This window comes from Sebastes fasciatus, chromosome 1 (genome assembly GCF_043250625.1).
Source record: "Sebastes fasciatus isolate fSebFas1 chromosome 1, fSebFas1.pri, whole genome shotgun sequence".
Classification (NCBI taxonomy): Eukaryota; Metazoa; Chordata; class Actinopteri; order Perciformes; family Sebastidae; genus Sebastes; species Sebastes fasciatus.
The window spans coordinates 5,751,011-5,772,685 of record NC_133795.1 but is presented as its reverse complement, the minus strand read 5'-3'; the positions used below and the strand labels follow the sequence as shown (position 1 = coordinate 5,772,685).

Here is a 21,675-nt window from a genome sequence, read left to right as displayed (position 1 = left end):
TTCTGAACCACACAGACAGCGTTCAGGTGTTCCAGCAACAATGCATTTCAAAGACAACTTTGAAAGTTCTCCTCATCAGCCAGACCGCGAGATCAAACGGCCGGTCGTGCTGCTTTCTAATGACTGCCATATGTGCTGAGGGAGAGACCCTTGTTAAAAAACAGGCTTTGTGGCTCACCAAGAGGCAGCGTGTGTCTCCTCACACACTCACACAAATAAACACATGCATACACTAATGAGCCAGTTGAGCAAAAGCACTGACTCACTTCACTTAGAGGGAAAGTTGAAGGGAGATTATAAGGTAATCGAAGCCATAAAAATTCAATGGGTAATCAAAGAAAATCCATCTGGCACGCAGTAATTAATCCCATGTGCTGTCAATAAAGCAATCAATAAAACTTCTTTCTTTTTACGCAGACTATTTAATGCTGCCATAGCTCGAGGAGCTGTCATACCTGGTAGCATTTCCCAATCCTGAACCAGGCTTCTAGGAAGCGTCTGCATGGCATCAGCCCACGGTTGTACCACCTCCTCAGGGTCTGATGCGCCAGGCTCCAGACGAGCTGGCTGCCCGACGCCATCAGGTCTTCCATTCCACGTATGATGCGTACAGCCATGGTTAGCTGCCTTTTTCTCCCTGACGGCCGGCTTGCTGATGACGCCTCACAGCTTCAGAACCGAGGAGGAAAGATGATCTGCACACCCACTTTGTTTTGCTTCAGAGCAACAAGCTGAAAGGAGCATCTACGCTCACACACACATAGTCTACTATGTTTCCCCAGCTGATGTGATGTCAGTGAGAGTCGGCGCTCAGGAGAGGCTGGAGCGATGCAGCGTGTGCCTCAGGCTTGGTCCTGGGCCCCGGTCCAAAACACTGCCTCATAGTGAGGGGAGGGCAGGACAGAACCACGAGGCCCCTGCTGCAGAGGCTCCGTCTCTGCTCCACATAAACACACTTGCGTACAACCACAACGCACACGGAAACCAACTCAACCTCTAAAGTCATAAACACTTTCCTCCGTGACTCGCAGTAACATAATATGTTTTGTTGTCTGTGGAATAAAGATCACAAAATGAAGTCTGACCACAAAATGAATCCTTCAATTTTGCTAATCTAGGGCGAATGACTTCATCTTTTTATTTTGTTGTTTGATTTCAGCACGCATTTCGAAATCCATTGTCTAAAAATGGGTGTGGGAACGGTCTGTCACTTTGTCTGGGATGTGGGAGCAATTTCCTGAGGAGTCCAGACATCTCCACCCATTATATTCTGCAGGAACAACTCAAAATAATTGGTCCTGTTTAGATCAGCAGGAATGGTAGTACTGACGGGGCAAAAACTAAAAGTGAAACTGCAGGAAAAAACATTTAGAAAAGGCTTTGATGTAAGAGTGTTGAGGCTGGAGACTCACAACTAGACGTCTTCCTTTGTACAGCTGCAATTAATAAGCAAAATGTTGCACACAGTTGGCCACCTGACTCAGATAAACTAGTCAGAGAATACTGAGAAAAGCAATGCGGAAGGCTTTCAATAAAAACAATATCCTGCTGCTTGTTTATGTGACCCCAATTTCCAAGAAGTGTCATAATGGTGCTGTTGCATTTAAAACGATAAGCGTAATTGTCTCAGAGGACGTAGACTAAAGGTTAGAGAAGCAGACCTGTAATTTTGTGTCAATAATTTCCAAAAACATGGCAAGGAAAGCAGGATGTGTTCTGGCTCATCAACTATTATTGAGGAGGCAGTAGAGCTGCTCAGTTCCCACTTACAGAACGTTCCACATGTGCTCCGTCACACTACGATACACAAACAAATAATAAACAAAAGATTAGAGCCCGTCACAATCAGTCATGTATCTAATTGCTTCAGTGCATGCAGTAATGCATGTGAGTGTAAATCCGCTCTGGAGCACACATGTTGGAAATGAGTGGATCAATTACCACGCCTATATGCAGGCAGTGAACTGACCCCACTGAGCAGAGCAGCCAGCTGGGACATTGGGCTTTTATTTTTAAAAAATAGGATTATGAGCAATTCTCAAATTCATCCAGGCACAAATGGTGCCGTGCTCTTAAAGAAATAGTTCAGTATTTTGTGCAATACTCTTATTTGCTATCTTGCCAAGAATTTCATGAAGAGATTGATACCACTCTAATGTCTGTACACGGAGTATAAAGCCAGAGCCAGGAGACTGTTAGTTTAACTTACTGGAAACAGCCTGGTTCTGTCCAAAGGTAAAAAAATCCACCTTCCAGCCTACAAGTTAACATAGTATATATCTTGTGCAGTAACTTCCTGTAGTCTTGACGTCACAGTGAGGTTGCCAGGAAACTAGCGGAGGCCCCAGGAAGTGACAGCACTCGGTCAGGAAATAATCCCGCCATAACCCCTCGTAAAGCCATTGTTAACTCACACTACACATTGCTCACACTGTACGGATCAATCGACGGGCCATGATGTGGAGCTCACACTGAGCGTAAACACAGAACCCCCCAGTCCAGGGACAGTTCCAATAAAGTTCATTCAAACAAGGCGACCGTAAAACCTCAACAATGTTGACTAAAAGAAAGAATGGAAGCGTTATTGTAATTCTACTATGAAGGGAAAGTAAGAAGAACTAGAATATCCGCCTCACGGTCATATGCCTCCACCAAACAATCAAATTGCAGTTTACATCCACGTCTGTCCAAAATGTATTATGAAATGTAAAGGTATTTTTGTTATATTGTCATAATTAGCAAATTAATTCTTAAGTTATTAAGTTAGGTCCCATATAATGCTCTTTTTCAGGTTCATATTTGTATTTTGTGTTTCTAATAGAACGTGTTTACATGCTGTAATGTTAAAAAAACTTTATTTTCCTCATACTGTCTGCCTAAATATACCTGTATTTACCCTGAAACGCTCCGTTTTAGCTCATTTCAACGGAATGCAACGGAATTGCGTTGCTAGGCAACAGTTTGGGTCCATGTTTACTTCCTGTCAGCCAATGTCATTCACATACACTGCAACAGGAAATAAACTGGGACACATTTCGAATGTTTACGTTTAAAACCGTGTAATGGTATAAATATTGTAGATTTGTGACATCACAAATGGACAGAAATCCTAACGGCTTGTTTCAAAAACACACAATTTCTGAATACGGGCTGTGCGTATTTCTCTGTATATTGAACTTTTCAATACTTTCACAGTATTTATATAGCACTTAAACCTGATTTATACTATAACAGACATGACAATCTCACTTTATACACCTTTAAGTTATGGCCAAAAACATGTTTTGTGAGGTCACAGTGACCTTTGACCACCAAAATCTATCATTTCATCCTTGAGTCAATGTGGATGTTTGTGCCAAATTTGATATATAGATAAACAAAAGATATCGCATTCACCAGAATGGATTGGACGGACAACCAAAAAAACATAAAAACGTCTGCGGCTGTAGCTGGCGCCGAGGCATAAAAATATGGAGACGCAGACAATATGGTGGCTGTTCTGCAGTTTCATATCAGCATATTCAAGACCACAGTTTCAGCCAAAGCATGTAAAATATTACTCCAGTAAAACTAGCTCAATAGGGTTTAAAACTGATCTTTTGTCAGCAGCGTTGTTGGAATATGAACCGTGGAACAGCTCAAATGCAAGACAAATTCTAAAATTAGTCAGGGGCAACCAATTCAGGGCTAAAATATGGCCTATGGCCTACAGTGTCTGCCCGATTTTGGAGGTGCTGGTAGGTGAATTTTGTCAACTTTGGTGAGAGTTTCCAGTCTTTGTGCTAAGCTAAGCTAACATGTGAATGGCTGAAGCTTCATAATTACCGTGCAGACATCAATCCTCTCATCTAACTCCCGACAAGAAAGCAAATAAGTGCATTTTCAAAATGTTAAACAATTGCTTTAAATGGAAAATAAATCCCAAACTGTCTGTGATTGGCAGTGAATCTCCTTATCTTACTTTGTATCTTAAATATTATAGACATTCTAGCTTCTGAACATATACCGGCTGCTCTTTTAACATAAGAGATGTACAGAGTTAAACCAGAAATAATACTGACACAGCAAATGTGCTGTTCCTCTACCATCCTAGAGAAACAAGTTCATTCCTTTGGAGTGTAAAAAAATTTCCTAACAGGATTAAATACTATTGACGCTGTAATCCACCACTGCATGAGCTGGATGGATCTATTTCTAGAGAGCAGGACGGACTCATCACCAGAGACCCAGTTTGAAGGTTCAGATTGCAGCATAACCAGCTAACCATGATAAACACGGACAGATGTGTGAGGCCACAGCTGCCTGGAGCGATGATGGGCGAGACAGCCAAACATATGGTGGACACAAGCTGCTGTTGATCATACACACGATCGCCACGTGAGTTTCTGAGTTCATATGCAGTCATAAAAAAATGCTTTAAATATCTGCCAAGCATTCCACTTGTATGATCGCTGATGGAAAGAAAGGTTTCATATTGAAATATGCAATTAAAAGTAAGATTTTAACAACTATATGAAATGACTTAGTCTATGCAGTGTAGTGAAACAAAAAAAGAATGGCTATATTTCAATGTAAGGGCATGCAGGCATTGTCTCTCGAGCCACGCACATTTCTTGTGAACACACACACACACACACACACACACACACACACACACACACACACACACACACACACACACACACGTATGCCAAATGCCCGCAGGCGGCAGATAATCCCAGCTGATTTCCACGCTCTATACTGAGGTTTCGGTGGGGTAAAGATGTAGGAAGAGGGAAAGACCTCAGCTAGAATCAATCTGTGGGAGTCTACGCTCAGAGAGAGCGTCCCATGGGAAAGTGGGAATTAACTGTCTGCGCTAACTCTCAGAGACGTACAATGAGCAGCCTATCTGATCCTCACGTTGTCTGTTTACAAACTCTGTCCACGTCTCAGTGCTCTCTTCACCATCTTTTACCAATAATAGGCATCAATGCGCCTCATGCAGCAACATTCTCTTAAATTTTTCTTATATTTTCTCTTAATTTTCTGGTAAGGGAAAATAAATAAGTAAGAGAAGTCATCTCCAGATGTACCAAGCTCTCACCTAGGTGTGCTGAATGATGAATCCCTCTTGATCATAAATTGAAGGTGTGGCCAATTATTTATTATTAGCATAGGTAACGCCCCATAAATACTATAAAGGGCATGTGTTAGCTTTGTTAACAGCCCTAAACACTATATTGTAAGGGCAGGTGTTGTGCCATTTGCAAATAATGTTGTAAGAAGAAGAAGAAGAAGAACTAAGATAAGATAAAATAAGAGAGATAGATAGATAGATAGATAAAAGAAGAGCAAACATAAGAAAATATAGGTGAATCCCAGGAATCACTGGGTACTAACAAAATAAGAACAAATTGTGGATACGAACAAAAATAAGAGAACATTTGTTCGTATATCGCGTCCTGTATGAGCCCATTATCATGCATACCTTCTCATTAAACCCTCATTAACTGATATTTGGCCACTTGGAGGCAGTGGAAAAACACAACATCTGACATATTATCAGATGCTTTTACACCAAGCCCCCAGGAAGCGTGGAAGCTAATTTTCATAATGGATGAACCGTGGAATTACAACTTCTGGGGCGGGGTTAAAGGTAAGGCGATCCGGTTAATTTTATACTCGGAAGTCAAACTTTTTACGCTTCACTGAGCAACTTTCATAAGAATGAACGAGGCCCCGCCTCCGACGCTGTATCCAGTTCTCTTTATGCATCCATGATTTACATGTCTAACAGACACATAGCAACATTAGCATTCGCTTGGAGTCGTATGTTTGTCCATTAAGTAAATGTAAGTCCATCATTCACTGTCCTTTTAGCTGTGGTTTGGCCTCTACCAACTCTTGGGGGAAATATCTGGGTCCCCACTGTGTTCACTAGCCAGTCACTAACTATGTCTGTCAAATGCTTAGCGAGAGCGGTGACAGTGAACCATAACAGTTTACACAACCAGCAGCTGACGAAGGCAATATTCACTAACTTTTTAGCCACTAAATTTCCCACCATGTTCACCAGCTAGTCGAACACTAACTTTGTCTGTCCGTTGCCGTAGAACTGAGGGGAACTGCAAAGTGATAATTCTATGTGGGTCCGTTGCTATGAACAACACCTTTCACATTAAACGTACATTTGATTTATTGTTATTTTTTTTAAATATTGATGATGCCAGCTTTAAATAATCAATAATCTCAAAATTATCACATACGGTTCGTTGACTTCACATTGACAACTTCCCAATGAAATGCTCCAAACCAAACAAGCTGTAGATTATTGTAACGTTTTGGAGTATATGAATGAGATATGTCAGTATAATCTTTTCTCAGGCAGCGTCCGTTGCTTATGTAACTCAGTATACATGACTGCTGTCTGTCTGTCTCCCCCATCTCCAGCCTGGCACCACGGCTGTAAACACCATGACCTCACGCCGCGGTCCGTCACCCCCCTCTGATGTCACTCTGGTGTCACTCCATTTCTCCACACAAGTCATGTGCTGCACACAAGACTGTGTTCACTTAAAGGCTCATTCTTCTAAAGCTGTTGTTATACTCCCCCCCCTCCTCAGGCGGAGGACAATCAATTGTTGTGGGAAGTGCAGCGGTGGCTGACATACTTAAGTGTTTTCACGCTGCAGTGCCTCTTCATAGCCAGCAGATGGAGAAATCGAGTGTCTCACCCAACCCTCGGGGACTAAAAAGGGGAAACAGTTTGGTAAGTGATGCTGTCTGGAGGGTTTCCCCATTATCTTTATGTCAATGTCATGACCTTTCTCCTAATATAAGGGCCTCATTCCACTTTTGATGCTCTGGATTGAACGTTTAAAATGAATACAGACAGGCAGGCTGTTACAATTTAGCCCGTCGCTTCATTCAGTCCCAGAAGTTCAGTATTAATAGGCCTGGATCTGTTGAGAATACAAGGCAGGGCATGACAGGGGCATGTCGCGCTGCCAAGATCATCTCAGCTCCACTGTCCCTGGGCTCATTTCAACATGGGATGGCAATTACCATGTACAGTAAGTGGTAGATTAATTGTCTAAAAGGGGAAGGCCTCCGAGTGATCATAACAGAGCCGGAGTGGGGCAGGGAAACAGCTGTCATCCACACGGGCCTGCAGCTGACGGGCTGGGCCACATACTGAGACTGCAGCTGACGCGCTGAATGGAAGACGCTCTGTGCAGTATGCCTGACACACTCCTTAACACACACACACATTCACGCAGGACTGTTGTAAGTTATAATATGCTCGCCTCACAGGACCCTGCGGCTCGCTTGTCAAGCTTCCCGACTGTCGCTCGTGGTTAGAAATGGAGCAGGTGGACACAGCTGTCGTGAGGAGGATGATTTGTAGTCATACATCATAGATGAGTAGTTCATAAAACATGAAAGAGGGCCATCGCTGGTCATGTATAGAGCATGTCCCACATTTTACATAATGGGCTTATAGCCACTGCAACCCTAGGGCTGTCCTGAGTACCATTTTTTGGGCTTCGAAGCTCCGGTGAGAAATATTCGAAGGTATTCAAAGCTTTGCGGCGCAGCACGACATGTTCTTCTGTCTGTCTGTCTCCATCTCCCTCGTTTCAGCGCCGCTACTGCACTACTGTACCCACACGCACTTGTACACGCAACAAACAGTGATATTTGTCTGAGAATAACTAATAATAATGAATGTGGAATATGAATAATGAAAAAATGTTGTTGGATTATTCCTTATTTCATGGGCTATTTGGGGATTTATACATTATTATTACATACTTATATATATATTTAAAAAAAATAATAAAAAAATACTGATTTGGAGGTCGAATATCATTGCTCATTCTCTCCGAGACACATGCTTTGACAGCATTAAATCAACACAAAAGGAACTACAAATTTTAAAATATGTCTACCCTAAGGTCTTTTTTGACAACCATGCCAGTGAGTGAGAGGTTGCCATTATACATCTTGACAGAAATTGTCACTGCATCTGTTTAAAAAAAACACAAGACATCTTAATTACAGCCAATTAACACCATGTGATGAAGCTCCATTTGGCGAATGAATGGCGAGACAGAAAAGCTTTTTGTGTGTTGAGGCGGTTACAGTGAAGCCCAGCTTTGTGTGGCCAGGCAGGGGGGTAGAAGAAGAAGAAAAGAAGGCAGGGAAAGAGGCGAGGGCTCGTGGAGCTTCAAGCCGACGCCATCCACCTTTAAGGCTCGTTGGCTGCGTCTGGGGATTTGCGGCCAGCTCCTCTAGCAGCACGGGACGACGCTCAGGGGTTCGCTGGAGGCCACGGGCCACGACAGACCATGTGTGTGTATAAAACAGATGCTGTGAAGAGGAGGAGGTCAGAGCGGGGGAAAGCGTGCGGGGGGATCAGAGGCCACGGTGTCAGCCAGCAGCCCAACACTGTCTGCTGCAACAAAATGTCGCCCCGAGGGACTGCGGGCGCTCAGATTTGTCCCGACATTTCTTAGAAGGAGCATAAAGAGCCTGTGTCATTAATTTTCAATATCATAGCCAAGTGATGGAAGATATGAATGGCCACTGTGGACATCTCCACAGGCGTGCAAATGAAACAAAGAGAAAGCAAGAGAGATGAAGCGGAGGAGGGGGAGGGGAGGAGACACCACCAGTGAGGGGCTGTAATGAGCCTGGAGGCAACGGAGGGGGGGGGGGGGGAATTATTGCAGGGAGGAAAAAATAAAGAAACATTTTTAATGTTTGGCTTCTGAAGAGTATTAAAGAATAAATATGATGAGGGCTTAAGAGGAGATTGTTAAAAAGCATTCCGATGTTTATGTTTTATAACTTTAATAAATGATCCGTCTTGTGATAAACCATCATAGTTCACTTATAGTTCAACATGAATAACAGCACAAAGCTTTTTATTCAGAGCTATGCTGGGAATTAGTAAATGAATAACATTCACAACTCTTGGAAATAATATAAGTGAATTTAAACCATCATCTGTTTAATTGCTATTGATAATTGTGAATGATGCCTAAAGGGAGACTGTGTGGAGAACCAGAGAAAGGCTACAGTTCATATTAGGATTCTTATAATGCAAGTTTAAGAGCCAAAGCTAAACCTCAACTTTCAGCTGATGCTAGCTGCTCTGTGAGGCAGTACCATGAATGTATTATGACAACTGGATACCGGACCTCGAGATGGCACCGATTCATTCTATATACTGCAAAAAAAAACTCCCACATTCACTTCCGGGGGATGCGGCACACTGAATATACGCAGCAGTGTTACTCGGTCGTGTCTAGAAGGTAATTGCGAAATCTGATCTGAGAGCTGCAAAAACTCTTGCGAGACTCGCTGCCCGACGACCTATCCCAACCATAACTATTCAAGGTCAATGTCTAACCTTAACCATCTCGCGAGAATTTCCCCAATTTGCTGGTTTCCTTCTAGACACGACCGTGTTACTCCCAGTGGCCCCGCCCACAAGTTTCAGCTCTGTCCATGGACTTCGGCCTCATCACAACGGCACTGTGATGATGTCTGATGCTTTTCTCGGCTCGATGAAAGCCTCCATGGATCAAAAATTCAGAATAGAAAGAGTCATAAACGGCCTTGTTTTGTAGTTCGGTGTGGAGAAGTATGTCTGGAAGTATGGGGAAAATAGCTGCAACACTTGACTGCAATACCGCGAGTGGCCACTGGAAACAATTGGAAGCAATTCTGAGCGGCAGCACAGTCTTATTATACATCCATCAGCGATACTTAGGCCCAGAGGTGCTTTTAGGGAAAAAGCTTACAACAGCATGCTAACATGCTCAGGTTTAGCAGGTAGCCTATATTATATACGATGTTCACCATTTTAGTTTAGTGTGTTAATATGTTAACATTCGCTGCGACTAAACCGGTGTCTCCGTGTTTCTTTTTGTCAAGTTTGTCCGACCTAGCAACGGTAACCAAGGGGCGGATTTCATGGAAATCTATCCAATAGACAGACCGACAAACTGCCATTGCCTTTCAGCCATACACCGCTAGATCTAAAACATAAGATACTCCCTGTTTTGCATCACCATAAAATCCTATTTGTGGATGTTCACTTTGATTGCTGACATGTTGCATACTGGCTCTTTGTAATCTGGTTTTAGAACTGAGGGAATTGGTTTATTCTGATATCATGAAATGGTGCCCTTAACAAGTGTAGTCATGATGAAAACTAAAAAACCCCTTCAAGCATTATAGCTCCCTTCAATTAAACCATTTACATACTGTGTGTAGACACTGAAGTGTCTAAATCCATTTAGCCGCTGCAATTAGCAGAGTTCTGGCAGTTGATATCTGCATTTAGATGATGTACAGTAATAGGACCCTCTGGCTTATCACTCTCAATCCAATTTACTAACTTGATAATCAGATCAGTTAACATGGCCTTATCTGGCCTGTCTGAGAAATAACAACTGATCCAGATAATGTTGAAAACTGCTCTCTCTACTAGCCAACGAGCTGTATAGACAGCCTGCAGAAACCTGTGTGGCACAAGTAGACATCACTTTGAAACAAAAACAGTAAAAGCCCCTTGTCCCTAGCCGCTGTCATGTCAGTATTAAGCCAACAACTTGGCAGAAAACCTCTATTTTTGTCCTGCTGTATGAACACAAAAGCTCTCGGTGGGCTGAAAGCTCTCAAAGGTTCCAGCTCTGTCAGAGTGATTTCAAGAGGTGCCATGATTTGAAGGGCGGGTGAGTTCACTGGGAGTCAAATGGGGATTTATAAGTAGGTAGAGCTTGTAGAAAAAAAAAGAGCCTCAGAACAGAGCATCTGTTCCTGCTTTACTGCTGCTAGGACATCTAATTCAGTACTTCTGAAACAGCTGCAGCACTGCAGATGGAAAACATGTCTCATTGCTTTTCAATATTTTATTGGTTAGAAAAGACGGTTTTTATGGTAAAGTAGGTGAAGATCCAACAAAAGAGGCGAGGGTGGGAGATGAGAAACTGGAAAAAATCAGGCTGCATTTATCAATATTTCCATTTTTGCAGTTTTTTAAATCACTGTGTAATGTGAAACCGTCGTTCAAAACAAACCAACAGAGAATTATCACCTGACTCTGCTGACACATTCTCACTTCCAACTCGCCAAATGCCCCAATGATGCACGGGATGCGGTACTTTTGGATGGACCGGGGACGGCGTGTCAATATCCGTTCGTTACATGCATAGCGTCCTTTCAAAAGAAACTGTTTTCATAGGAAGTTAGGTTTAGGCAACACAAAAAGCTGAAAAAAGCCTAACCATTTCAGCTGACTACCTATGCCTATGGGATCATCATTATGTTATTTGATCCCATAGACCCTCAACAATTAAGGCCAAGTTAGCCTAATATTGCTGTTTGACATAACATTCAGCGTACAGCGTACATAAAAAGGTCTGTCCTAAGGCATTTATTAGTTTCTGACTCTGGGAATAACAGTAAAATTCCCCCAAACTACTGTATCTGCTCTGTCTTTAACCAAATCACACACATACAGGCTATTCTATGTGACCTTCTTTTGATACCTAATGTAATACTGTTTCACTTCCATTCACTGAGCCTCCCCTGAAACAGCTTGGAGTCCCCCGGGGAATACCCGCCTCCTGCTTTGAAAACCGCTGGACTCTAAAACAATAAACCATCACTTAAAGTGATCATCTGTTTAACGCCTACGCAATGTAAAAGATATGAAAAAAGGTGAAGTGGAAATCATTCTTTTCACACATGTAACCATTTAGCTATCCCATCTGTCAAATAGGGCTGAGACCAGAGATTATTTTCATGATACATTAATCTAAACCAATAATCCAAACACCAAATATATTAAATTTACAATGATATACAGTAAAACCGAGAAAAGCAGCAAATCCTCACATTTGAAAGCTCGCTTGAACAATAAAAGTTTAGCATTCTGCTTGGGGAAAGGAGATGAATTATTACTCGAAATTTGCTACATTATCAGTCCATCGACTCATCAATTAATTAAAGGAACAGTGTGTAACATTTCGGGGGATCTAGTCGCAGAAATGGAATATAATATAACTATCAGAACTGAAGAAGCTTCTTGGATGAGAAGTGAAACGTCTTCAAGAATCTAAACCAAGTCCAGTTGCTGCTGATTTAACCCTTAAGAATCATTGTGTTTTCATTAGCTTAGAATGAGTCCTTCATATCTACACAGGGAGCGGGTTCTCTTCATGGAGATGGCCATGTTTCTACAGTAGCCCAGAATGGACAAACCAAAAACTGGCTCTAGAGAGAGCCTTTCACATTTGTATGATACCTGAAGGCCACCGTAGTTCTCTGACATGCTTGTTGCAGAGTGCAAAACCGTGGTACCGCCAGCCGCTGTCTGACCTCTGCTGCTCCTAAAGTACTCGGTGGCTCACGTTACCCCAGTCTTGGAGAGAGAAGAGTGAGCGGAGGGGTACTCAGTTGCAACCTGCAACCACACCACTAGATGCATCCTACACACTGTACCTTTATCTAATCATTTTAGCATCACTGTCAAGTAAACATTCCCAATTTGGTTTGGAAGACATAAATAAATGTATCTGCACACATGCTTACACCACCATTCATTTATTTTCCTCAGCCTAACCAGCCACTGCCTTCCCCTGAGGATACAGGATTATCTTTCCTCCCAGTGTGCTTGACACCTGTTACAACTGCACCCTGCACACCACCTCCAGTCCATAGTATCACCAAACACTGTCCAGACATCACTCATTTCTGCACATTGACTACGACTAAAGAGTTGAATGTTGTTGTGAAGTTGTTGTGTTGAGCTGCTTCTGTAAATATGACTGTTCCAGAAGTATGAACCAGCTGTTGTTACACTAGAGTCCAGTACAGTAGGTGAAAGGGTATACACACACACACACACACACTCATATATAGGTATATTTCAAAAGGAAGTAGCCAAGCCTCTTAGGAACACAATGCAACCTTGAAAAGCGCTCACGATCAAAGACAGTGTTTTTCTATTGAATTACAGGCCTTCCCCTGACATGTTTCCTCGTCACTGTGTCACCACACACCTACATCTGTCCTCCATGCTGCTGCTGCTAAACATGCAGTCTTTCCCCACAGCCCCTCTCTGTCCCTGTCCCTGTCCCTGTCAAAGAGCTCAGGGCGGCCTGCCTGAGTGGACCAGCGGGGTGCTCGGTTTCGGTCCACGTGGCAGGTGATAATGACTTCCCTCCCCTCCCGTCCCCTCCCGTCCCCTCTCCTCCTCCTCATCCCCAAGCTGCGGCGGTGAAGGTGACTGCAGCTGGATGATTTCTTTCTTTCTAAATTGCAGGGGATATGTGTTGGAGGGTGAGCGCCGGTGTCTGGGATCTAGTGTGTGTGTGTGTTGGGGTTTTGGTTTCCAGTATAAACCCAGTAAAAGAGGAGGCTCACATAACACTCCATTAATGATGAATGCTACAGCCTCCATTTCACACACCACCCTAATGACACCCACGACGCAAATCCACAAAACTACCCAAACAAAATTAACTCATTGAGGTAAGGTTTGGAAAAGAAGAATCAAGCACATGCACCGACTCAACAGGAAATTACTTTGTGGGGGTTTGTGAGACTCGGGAGCATTACATATTCACAGAAACCTCACCATGCCCCCCGATCCCTTCTGGCGCTAAACATGTGAAACAGCGTTGAGCTCTATCGATCACTGCGGATCCGAGGCTGTGGGGTACGTCTGCTTGATTTTTTCCAGACTCGACACTGCATGTACCTTTTTTCTGTTTGTGCCTGAGAGGGTAATAATAGCAGCTCAGGCCCTTTCCGTCCACCCCCTCCGCCCTCCGCCCTCCGCCCTCCTCCCCCCTTTACCTTACACACACTCACAGTGTAGGGAGTCTCATTACGGTCATTACCAGTCAGGCTTTCAAACATCCCCTCAACATCAGCCCCAACACCGCTCTCCTCGTGTGTGTGTGTGTGTGGATGTGATTTGTGTAGTGTGTATTTAAGAGGCAAAAAATGGAGAGTGATCACAAGAGAGGGGATGGAGAGATGGATAGAGGCACACGAGCAGCATAATTACAGTGAAGACACCCGCCCCTTTTCTCTTTCCAAAAACCTGGTAGGCTATAGCCAACAGCAGCACAGACGGAGAAAAAAAGGTGATAGAGGGCTTCGCTTTGTTGTGATTTTCATTTTCTCAGCCTCACAGCAATTACATCCCAGTCTGAGAGACACATGAGGACGAGGAGGAGGAGGAGGAGAACACAAACAGAAAGAGGGATATTCTGCTCTGGAGTGTAACGCTGCATAGATCTGTTGGGTTCAAGGCTGCCTCGACTGCTGCCTGAGGTTATGGATGAACCCACCAGGAAGCAGGTGCTCCCCTGTGAGGATCTATATCTCACCTGAGCAGCAGCACACCGCATTTAGATTTTTAAATATATAATAGTTGGTAGGAAATTTACACGGTAAATATCAAGAAGGACACAACAACCATCCTGAATAATCCTTAAAAACTGTCCTCTTCTGTTTTAACGTACAGCTTTGCCTTATCCTCATATACCATAACTTTGCAGGTGAAAACACATAAGAGATTTAATAATTCAGCGTACAACCTGTCGGCCTGCGTCTTAAAGGGATAGTTCGGGTGTTTTGAAGTGGGGTTGTATGAGGTACTTATCCATAGTAGTTGTATTACTTACAGTAGGTGACGGTCGGCACACCGCCAGCATCGAGAAACAGACAGGAGTACCGAAACCAGAGCACCTAAAACAAAGGCTCACTTAAAAAAAACTGATATTCCGTTTAAGTGTACTATAACTATATTTAGAATATTTTCCGATGGCGAACTGAAATGAAAGTGAATTTCTCTATACTGTTTTTGTCATCCGAGTCTGGTGGCTTTGGAGAGAGAACAGATAAGTTTCACTTTCAGTTCAGTTCCCCGTCGGAGAAGAAAGGAGAAGTTAAGGGCTGTCTGACGCCGAAGATAGAGCGGTGAAAATATTTTAAATATAGCGTACACTGATATACATTTTTTAGGTGGCTAAGATACTTTTTGCAGCTGCCCCCCCAGTCCACAGCAGTACATTGCTTTGCTTCGGTGTCAGTGCTCCTGTTTGTTTCTCCAAGCTGGGGGTGTGCCGACCTTCATCTATTGTAGGTAATACACTGATTATGGATTAGGAACCTCATTCAACCCCACTTCAAAACACCCGAACTATCCCTTTAAGGCAAAAGTGTTTATACCAGCTCTGAATGGCCACACTTGAGGCGAAAAGCCTGCTTTTAGTCATACAAATGAGGAGAAAATGTTGTTGACAGTCTCTCCTCAAAGACATTCATGGCGTTGCACTCGTACAGACGAAAACAAGAGCTTGAGAGAGAAGTTCAATTCCTGAATACTTTTTCATTCTTCACACCTGGACGCAGACATGATACCAGTGTCAGAAAGGTGAAGGGTTCAATCCAACAAGCTGCACTTTGTCTGAGGCGTACAGTAGATTCCATCAGGAGTGCTTGTCGGATTGTCAAACAGCTCCTCAGACACATTTCCGACATCGGAACAGCAGGGGCTGCAATTTCTGTAACTCTCCTAACAATCTGACACTGCAATCCAACATTTTCACTGCTATCTCTGCTGTCAGATTGCTGACCTTTAAGCCCAGCGGTGTTTGTGGGAATTGGACCGCTCTGTAAAAACAGAAATAAAACAAACAACGATATTACATTTTTTTTTTTTTTTTGTACCATTCATGTCGAGAAAAATTGAGTGAAGTGCGTGACGTACCGTCGAGCAAGGTTTTGACGTAGGGATGCATTTTTAGTAAGTGGCATGATTACAAAATGAGTAATGTGATTTTGAATGAGATTTTCTTCTGAAACAGTTCTGGTTCTGGTCTCACTTTGGCTCTGGATTGAGTTTATCACAGGTTTAAACGCAGGATCCGTTATGAATAATGATTTCCCTATCTTCAATTTGAAATATTGTTTACAAAATAAAATAAGTTTCAATGTAGTTATCGTCTAAAACCATTTAAAAGACTCAAGGGTTAAGGCCTTTCCACACAGGGGGCATGAGGAACAAATGACATGCTCACCTGCAAATATTATATTATATTATATTATATATTGTCTAGGACTTTCATTGTGAAAGATAGCCTATGTAAAGGTTGAAAGGAGTAATAAAGTTAACGTCTTGGTTCGGACTACGGAGCCTCCGTGTTGTTGTTTTATTATCGTTATAAATAAAGACGCAACTCAACCTGTTTCGCATAACGTGATTGGTTGATGCCTTTATTTGCAGTGCGAAAGCTCAGAAAAATCGAAAATTACGTTGCTTTTTTGCCACATAATATTCACATTCTGTGTAGAGTATTCATGACAAAAACAACAGTTTGAAAAAATATATTGACGTGCGAAATAATTGCACAAAAAGAAAGCCCCTTTGCATAAGCCGCTGTATTTGAATTTTCATAATTAGGTGAGATTAGTTTGTTGGTTTCATTTCATCTGAAACGTTTTCAAGAAAATTAATTCACCTAAATCAAATACATAGAATCATATCATGAAGCTATAAAAGCTGAACATAACCGACACATATTAACATCTTTATCTATTGAAGAGTGGAGCGTAAAATAAAGTTTACTATTTGCTTTGTCTTATTAAAACAGATGTCATCGTGATGGGTAAATGATGATGTATAACCAACCTACTGTTTCACCTAATTTGTATACGTTGTTGCTCTGTTGGAATTGTGATTAATTTCCCACTACGGTTCCCCGGGGACAAGAGGCTTTTACTCTGAAGTGCTCGGGTCAATAGCCACTGATACACATGGGTAACCTATAAATCCATCCTGGTGTCCGTTCTTTAAATAATTCATAAGGAGGCGGGTTGGAGCGCTGCATTTTGAGGGGAGGTTTGTCACACCGGGAAGTGTCTGTCCTTAAACAGATTGTAGCTTGTTTTAATGCAGTCTCTTTCATCGAAATGATATGGAGACCAGCTCCCAGAGGAGTTAGCAGCCAGCTGAGAGCCACTCTCCGGGGCTGACGCTGGTGTTTTTCTGCTGTATTCTGAAGGGGAATAAACACAAACCAACCCTGAACATCATTATTCACTATACAGCCACACCACATTAAAGCACCAAAATCCCTCAAAATCAAACAAAAGACAACAGTATTGTGGTCTCATAAAACTCTTTCCACGTGGTATTTCTTGCATACAAGAAATCGTAAATTTTGGAAAAAGCACAATGAACGCGGGATGTTTCACAATGTCTGTGTTTTGCACGTGAAACTAAGGTCCAGACTCTTTGTTTGACTCAGGATGTCCTGTCTGAGGGGACAAAGCAGACACGAAACAAGGAAAAGAGATGTAGTGCCTGTACTCTCCACAGCCAATGAGGAACAGATTCCTGTTGACACAACTTTCGGTGTGAACCGTGTTTGCAGTGATTATGTTACAGGGGGCACCGGGAGCACTGGGGACATTTACAGCAAACACAGGAGCACTCAGACAGTTGTGTTTAAACTTTTTGGACTAAATCATTTAAACATATACTCAACAAGCGAGGCCCCAAACTCAAATGCCCCCTCTGGACTGATCTGGATTGATTTCCACTGCTGAGCCTATTGATTACTGCTGACCCACAAACACACTCTCTAGAAAACACTCCAGTGCCTGACCCGCCATTATGGCTCAAGCTGCAGGCCTGTTTACATATATTAAAGTGCCAATCCAAAACCTCCATGTTTTCCACTTCTGAACACAGAAATGCACTCGTTGATCTGGTGCTTTTTGCCTTGTACTAAGAAATCACCTGTCAGTCACAGAGTAACTGCTTACTAAAGCGACGATGTGACGTTTGAGCAACAAAATAACACGTTTTTCCTCTTACAAATGAAGAGCATAATTCATAAGAGATAAAACACACCATTGCTCAGTAAAGGGGCACTATAGGGTTGAATGTCTTTAGTTGCTCTGGAGGGAGCGCTCCGAAGTCTTACCCTGATGATGTCATAAGGGCTAAACTGTAGGATCAACCTGATCTCATGGTAAGGCGTATAAATAGTACAACATTTTAAGGACATGATAGGTCATGATAACGTGTTTTAGGCATTGTGAAGCGGCTCTTCTGGTGTAATTTAACGCCACGTTGTTACCGTGAACAGTCACGGTTATTTTTAGGCAATGAAACCAATTAATTACGCAGATTTCACACCAGAGCAGTGGCGAAGTGCGGCCTGCGGCGAGCTGACGTGCGATGTCTTTGAAAAGCTGTGGAGGACGCTCCCAAGCTCAGCAAGCTGCGGCCGTTTGATTCTGCGTCTGAGTGCGGCCAAACTAAAAGTTGGGAAAAGTTTCAATTTTAGCAGCCAGAGAGGACCTGCAGCCAATCAGTAAACAGATCCTGTTTGACCTATGTTACGAAGAGTTTCTTTCCACCTGAGACACATGAAAACGCCTCCCAGCCACAGTAAAATGTCATTATTGAGGCGAGCCGCATTTTGCCGCTGCCTGTTGTGAATTTGGCGTTAGGTTTGGGGAAAAAACATCATGGTTGGGCTTAAAATAATTACCTCAACTAAGTAAAATACGTACGGAAACAATGTAACATAACTACAGAAAATACATCACAAATGTAACTTCAAAACAACTCAACAACACTTTAGGACACAAACATCGGTCACCTGGTTGAAAGTCCTGTGTTTCTTTGACCCACGCACTCCCCCGCCCCCATCCCAACATATGTCTTCAGTCTTTCTCACTTTTTATACTACGTCACTTTCTCTTCCTCACTTGCTCTGATCGTCGCTGATTGTTCTACGTCACCCGCTCTGAGCGTTGCATATTCACACGGATGCGTTTACATTGCAATAAGTGCAGACCAAATGGCGTGAAATGACACGCCAAAAGCAAGAGAGGCGTTGAAATTGCATGCAAAATGACTTACAAATTGTCGTGTCATTCACCATTTGGTGAGACCAGGCTGGTGGGATCCAGTGTTTTTGTTGCTTAACTCATACTAAGTCTAAAAATCAGGGTTTCCTGTCCTCTGCTGCTTCAATTTTGATGCTTCTTTTTTCTTAAATCTGTCCCTTGTGAGACCCTCAACTTTATGTAAGTGGAATACTAATCCACTGAAGTACCCCTTTAAGTTTTTATATAATGTTTTTCAATGTCTGTCCGTCCTCTGTTTTGATTCTGAACAAACTTTCTCCTAATAGATACCTTCCAGAAAAAGGCTTTCATGATTTTGATATAGGTTGAATTTCTAAATATACAACATGTACATTAACTCATATTGTTACCTGTTCCCTGTACATAAAGACAGCATGTGTAACTTGCAAGGACCCCCCCCCCCCCCCCCCACTTACATCTGTCACACGCCAGGCTTTGATCAAGAGTTTGATCTTTCTGTCCTCAGAACCAGTCGGGCAGGAACTTGTTTTCTCTAGGAGAAGTGTTGAATTGTACGAACCTGCATGACAACAGTATCACATAGCCTAACTGACAAATGCTCCCATTCAAGCCCTCTGTGAAGGAGAGCAATAATAAAGATGTGTGGGAAAGAGGCAGAGAAATGCTGATGAACAACTTCTGACACAATAACAGGGGCTCTTTGAGGAGAGGTGGGAAGACACTATCAGCTCAGGTCACACTCACCCAGGTTGACTGGATGTGGTCTTTTAATCTTGTTTACTCTTTCAAAGGGCCGCCTTTGTATGGATGAGGTCGTTAATGGACCCTGATTGACAAATAACTCTGTGTATCTGTGCCGAGCCGAGCAGCAGCAGCAGCAGCAGCAGCAGCAGCGGTGGTGTTGGAATATTCTGTGACGGTTAATAGCTTTATTGAATCGGAAGCGCTGACCCCATTAAAAGCAGCTGAACATCCCAGACTAAAGTCAACACAAAGCAGCGCTGCCTTTGCAGTTTGTCTCTCTGTGTGTATGTCAGAAAGAGACACAGAGACACATGTTGCTCTCATGAGGCACTAATTCAATATTGTCACCTATACAAACCTGAGCCTTTGTTCTGCATCACTCACACGACTCATCCCTGGGTTTCCTCACACTGTGTGGCATTACTTTTCATCTATGATTATATATTTTTAGAGCTCTGGATGAAAGTATTCATCCTGTTTTTTTTGCCAGCACCACACACAGACACTCTCTCACACACACATACACACACACACACACACATGCACACACACACACACACACACACACACACACACACACACACACACACACACACACACACACAGGATATCATATGCCTGCCATGCCTGCCTCTCCATTGTTTGTTTTGTCCAGGAAACAGGATATTCACACACAGAGCAGAGGAGAGCAGACCAGCTGACCACAGAGCCACAACAGAAAGAAGATTAATTTTCACTTTAAAAACAGAACAAAAGAAACATATATTTTTCTCTTTTCATCCTTTCAGTTTAAGGAGCATTAGTGTCCACTGTCTCCTGTCAATGTGCTTCAACTGTCTAGATTATATCCAATATAAGTTTCTGACCAGCAAAGCACTCATGTTGACATGTCAACAGTTCACAGCTGACATTCAGGCAGCAGAAGTCAAGTAAAAGACATGAAGGCTGCCAGTTCACAGGAGGTGTGGATCAATTTATTATACTCAAAGACAGCAAATGAGCTGTATTATGGATTGATATGGTGATGGAGGCATAAGCACAAAAGACATGTTTCACCACAGAAATACTGCATAAAATATAGAGCATTTAAATGACTTAAATAAAAACAATAAGTGTGCAAGTTATTATTGAAAATTAGCTGTATTTTGGATTGGCATAAGCACAAAAGACATGTTTCCCCACAGAATTACTTCATAAAATAGATCATATAAATGACTCAAATGCACGTTTTAAAGTGCCAAAATAAAAGCAATTAAGTGTGCAAGTTATTATTGAAAATGCAAAATAACAAAACGAACCGCGAAAAGCTGTTACAGGTGATCACAAAAAAAACTATATTGTTTTTAAAATAAACAGAAAAAATATAATAAAATAGTCCTAAATGCCAAATAAGATCTAAATGTTTGTGTTTGTATGAAAAAGGAAACGTTTCTCACCTTGTGTCTTTTGTTGTGATCTGCCACTTTATTGTCTGAGCTCGGAGCGTCTCATCCAGCCGGCTCCAGGTCCGTCAGATGGATCCACCTTCCTCTTCCTCTCCTTTAACAGAGGAGACTCATGGAGAATAAAAAAGGGTCGCAGTGGATGAAGAGTCCGCAGAGTTCAGCCGAAACCGGGCTGTAAAAGTCCAGGAAGAGAAGCGGCTGTCTGTTCGGTATAATAACCCTGATCCTCCAACACAGTCAGTCCGTCAGTCCCATCATCCATCCACACACTCCTCCTCCTCCTCTCAGGATGGGACAGACAGATGAATGTCTCTCAGCGCACCAACAGAGGAGCTCTCTGCTGCTAAACTCACTACTGACGCTGGAAATCAATTAACTATTTGAAATTGAATTAAACACTCTGTCAAGGGAGTTATACACTTTTTTATGAAGCTAAATGGATCAGAAAAATATTCAACAATTTCTGATCCTAAGTGAGTTATAGGCTAGTTTAAAGGAGCAGTGTGTAACATTTTGAGGACTATTAGCATAAATGTAGTATAATATTCATAATGTTTTCATTAGT

The 21,675-nt window shown here is 42.6% G+C and overlaps 1 protein-coding gene across 4 annotated transcripts in view; it reads right to left on the bottom strand.

Annotated features, from left to right (window-relative positions):
- Positions 1 to 21,330, bottom strand: part of frmd4ba (FERM domain containing 4Ba) — a 62,435-nt gene extending 41,105 nt beyond the window's left edge. Inside the window, exon 1 of one of the 4 annotated variants that reach the window (XM_074650154.1) lies at positions 21,102 to 21,330. Coding sequence is in view for 3 of the 4 variants with exons in the window: in XM_074649912.1 (XP_074506013.1) it covers positions 456 to 617 (162 nt within the window). In the remaining variant the exon portion in view is untranslated. Of the gene's footprint in view, positions 1 to 455; positions 772 to 21,101 lie in introns of those variants that run through there. The other 3 variants (XM_074649912.1, XM_074650082.1, XM_074649998.1) reach the window with 3 other exon arrangements.
- Positions 21,331 to 21,675: the final 345 nt, after the last annotated feature.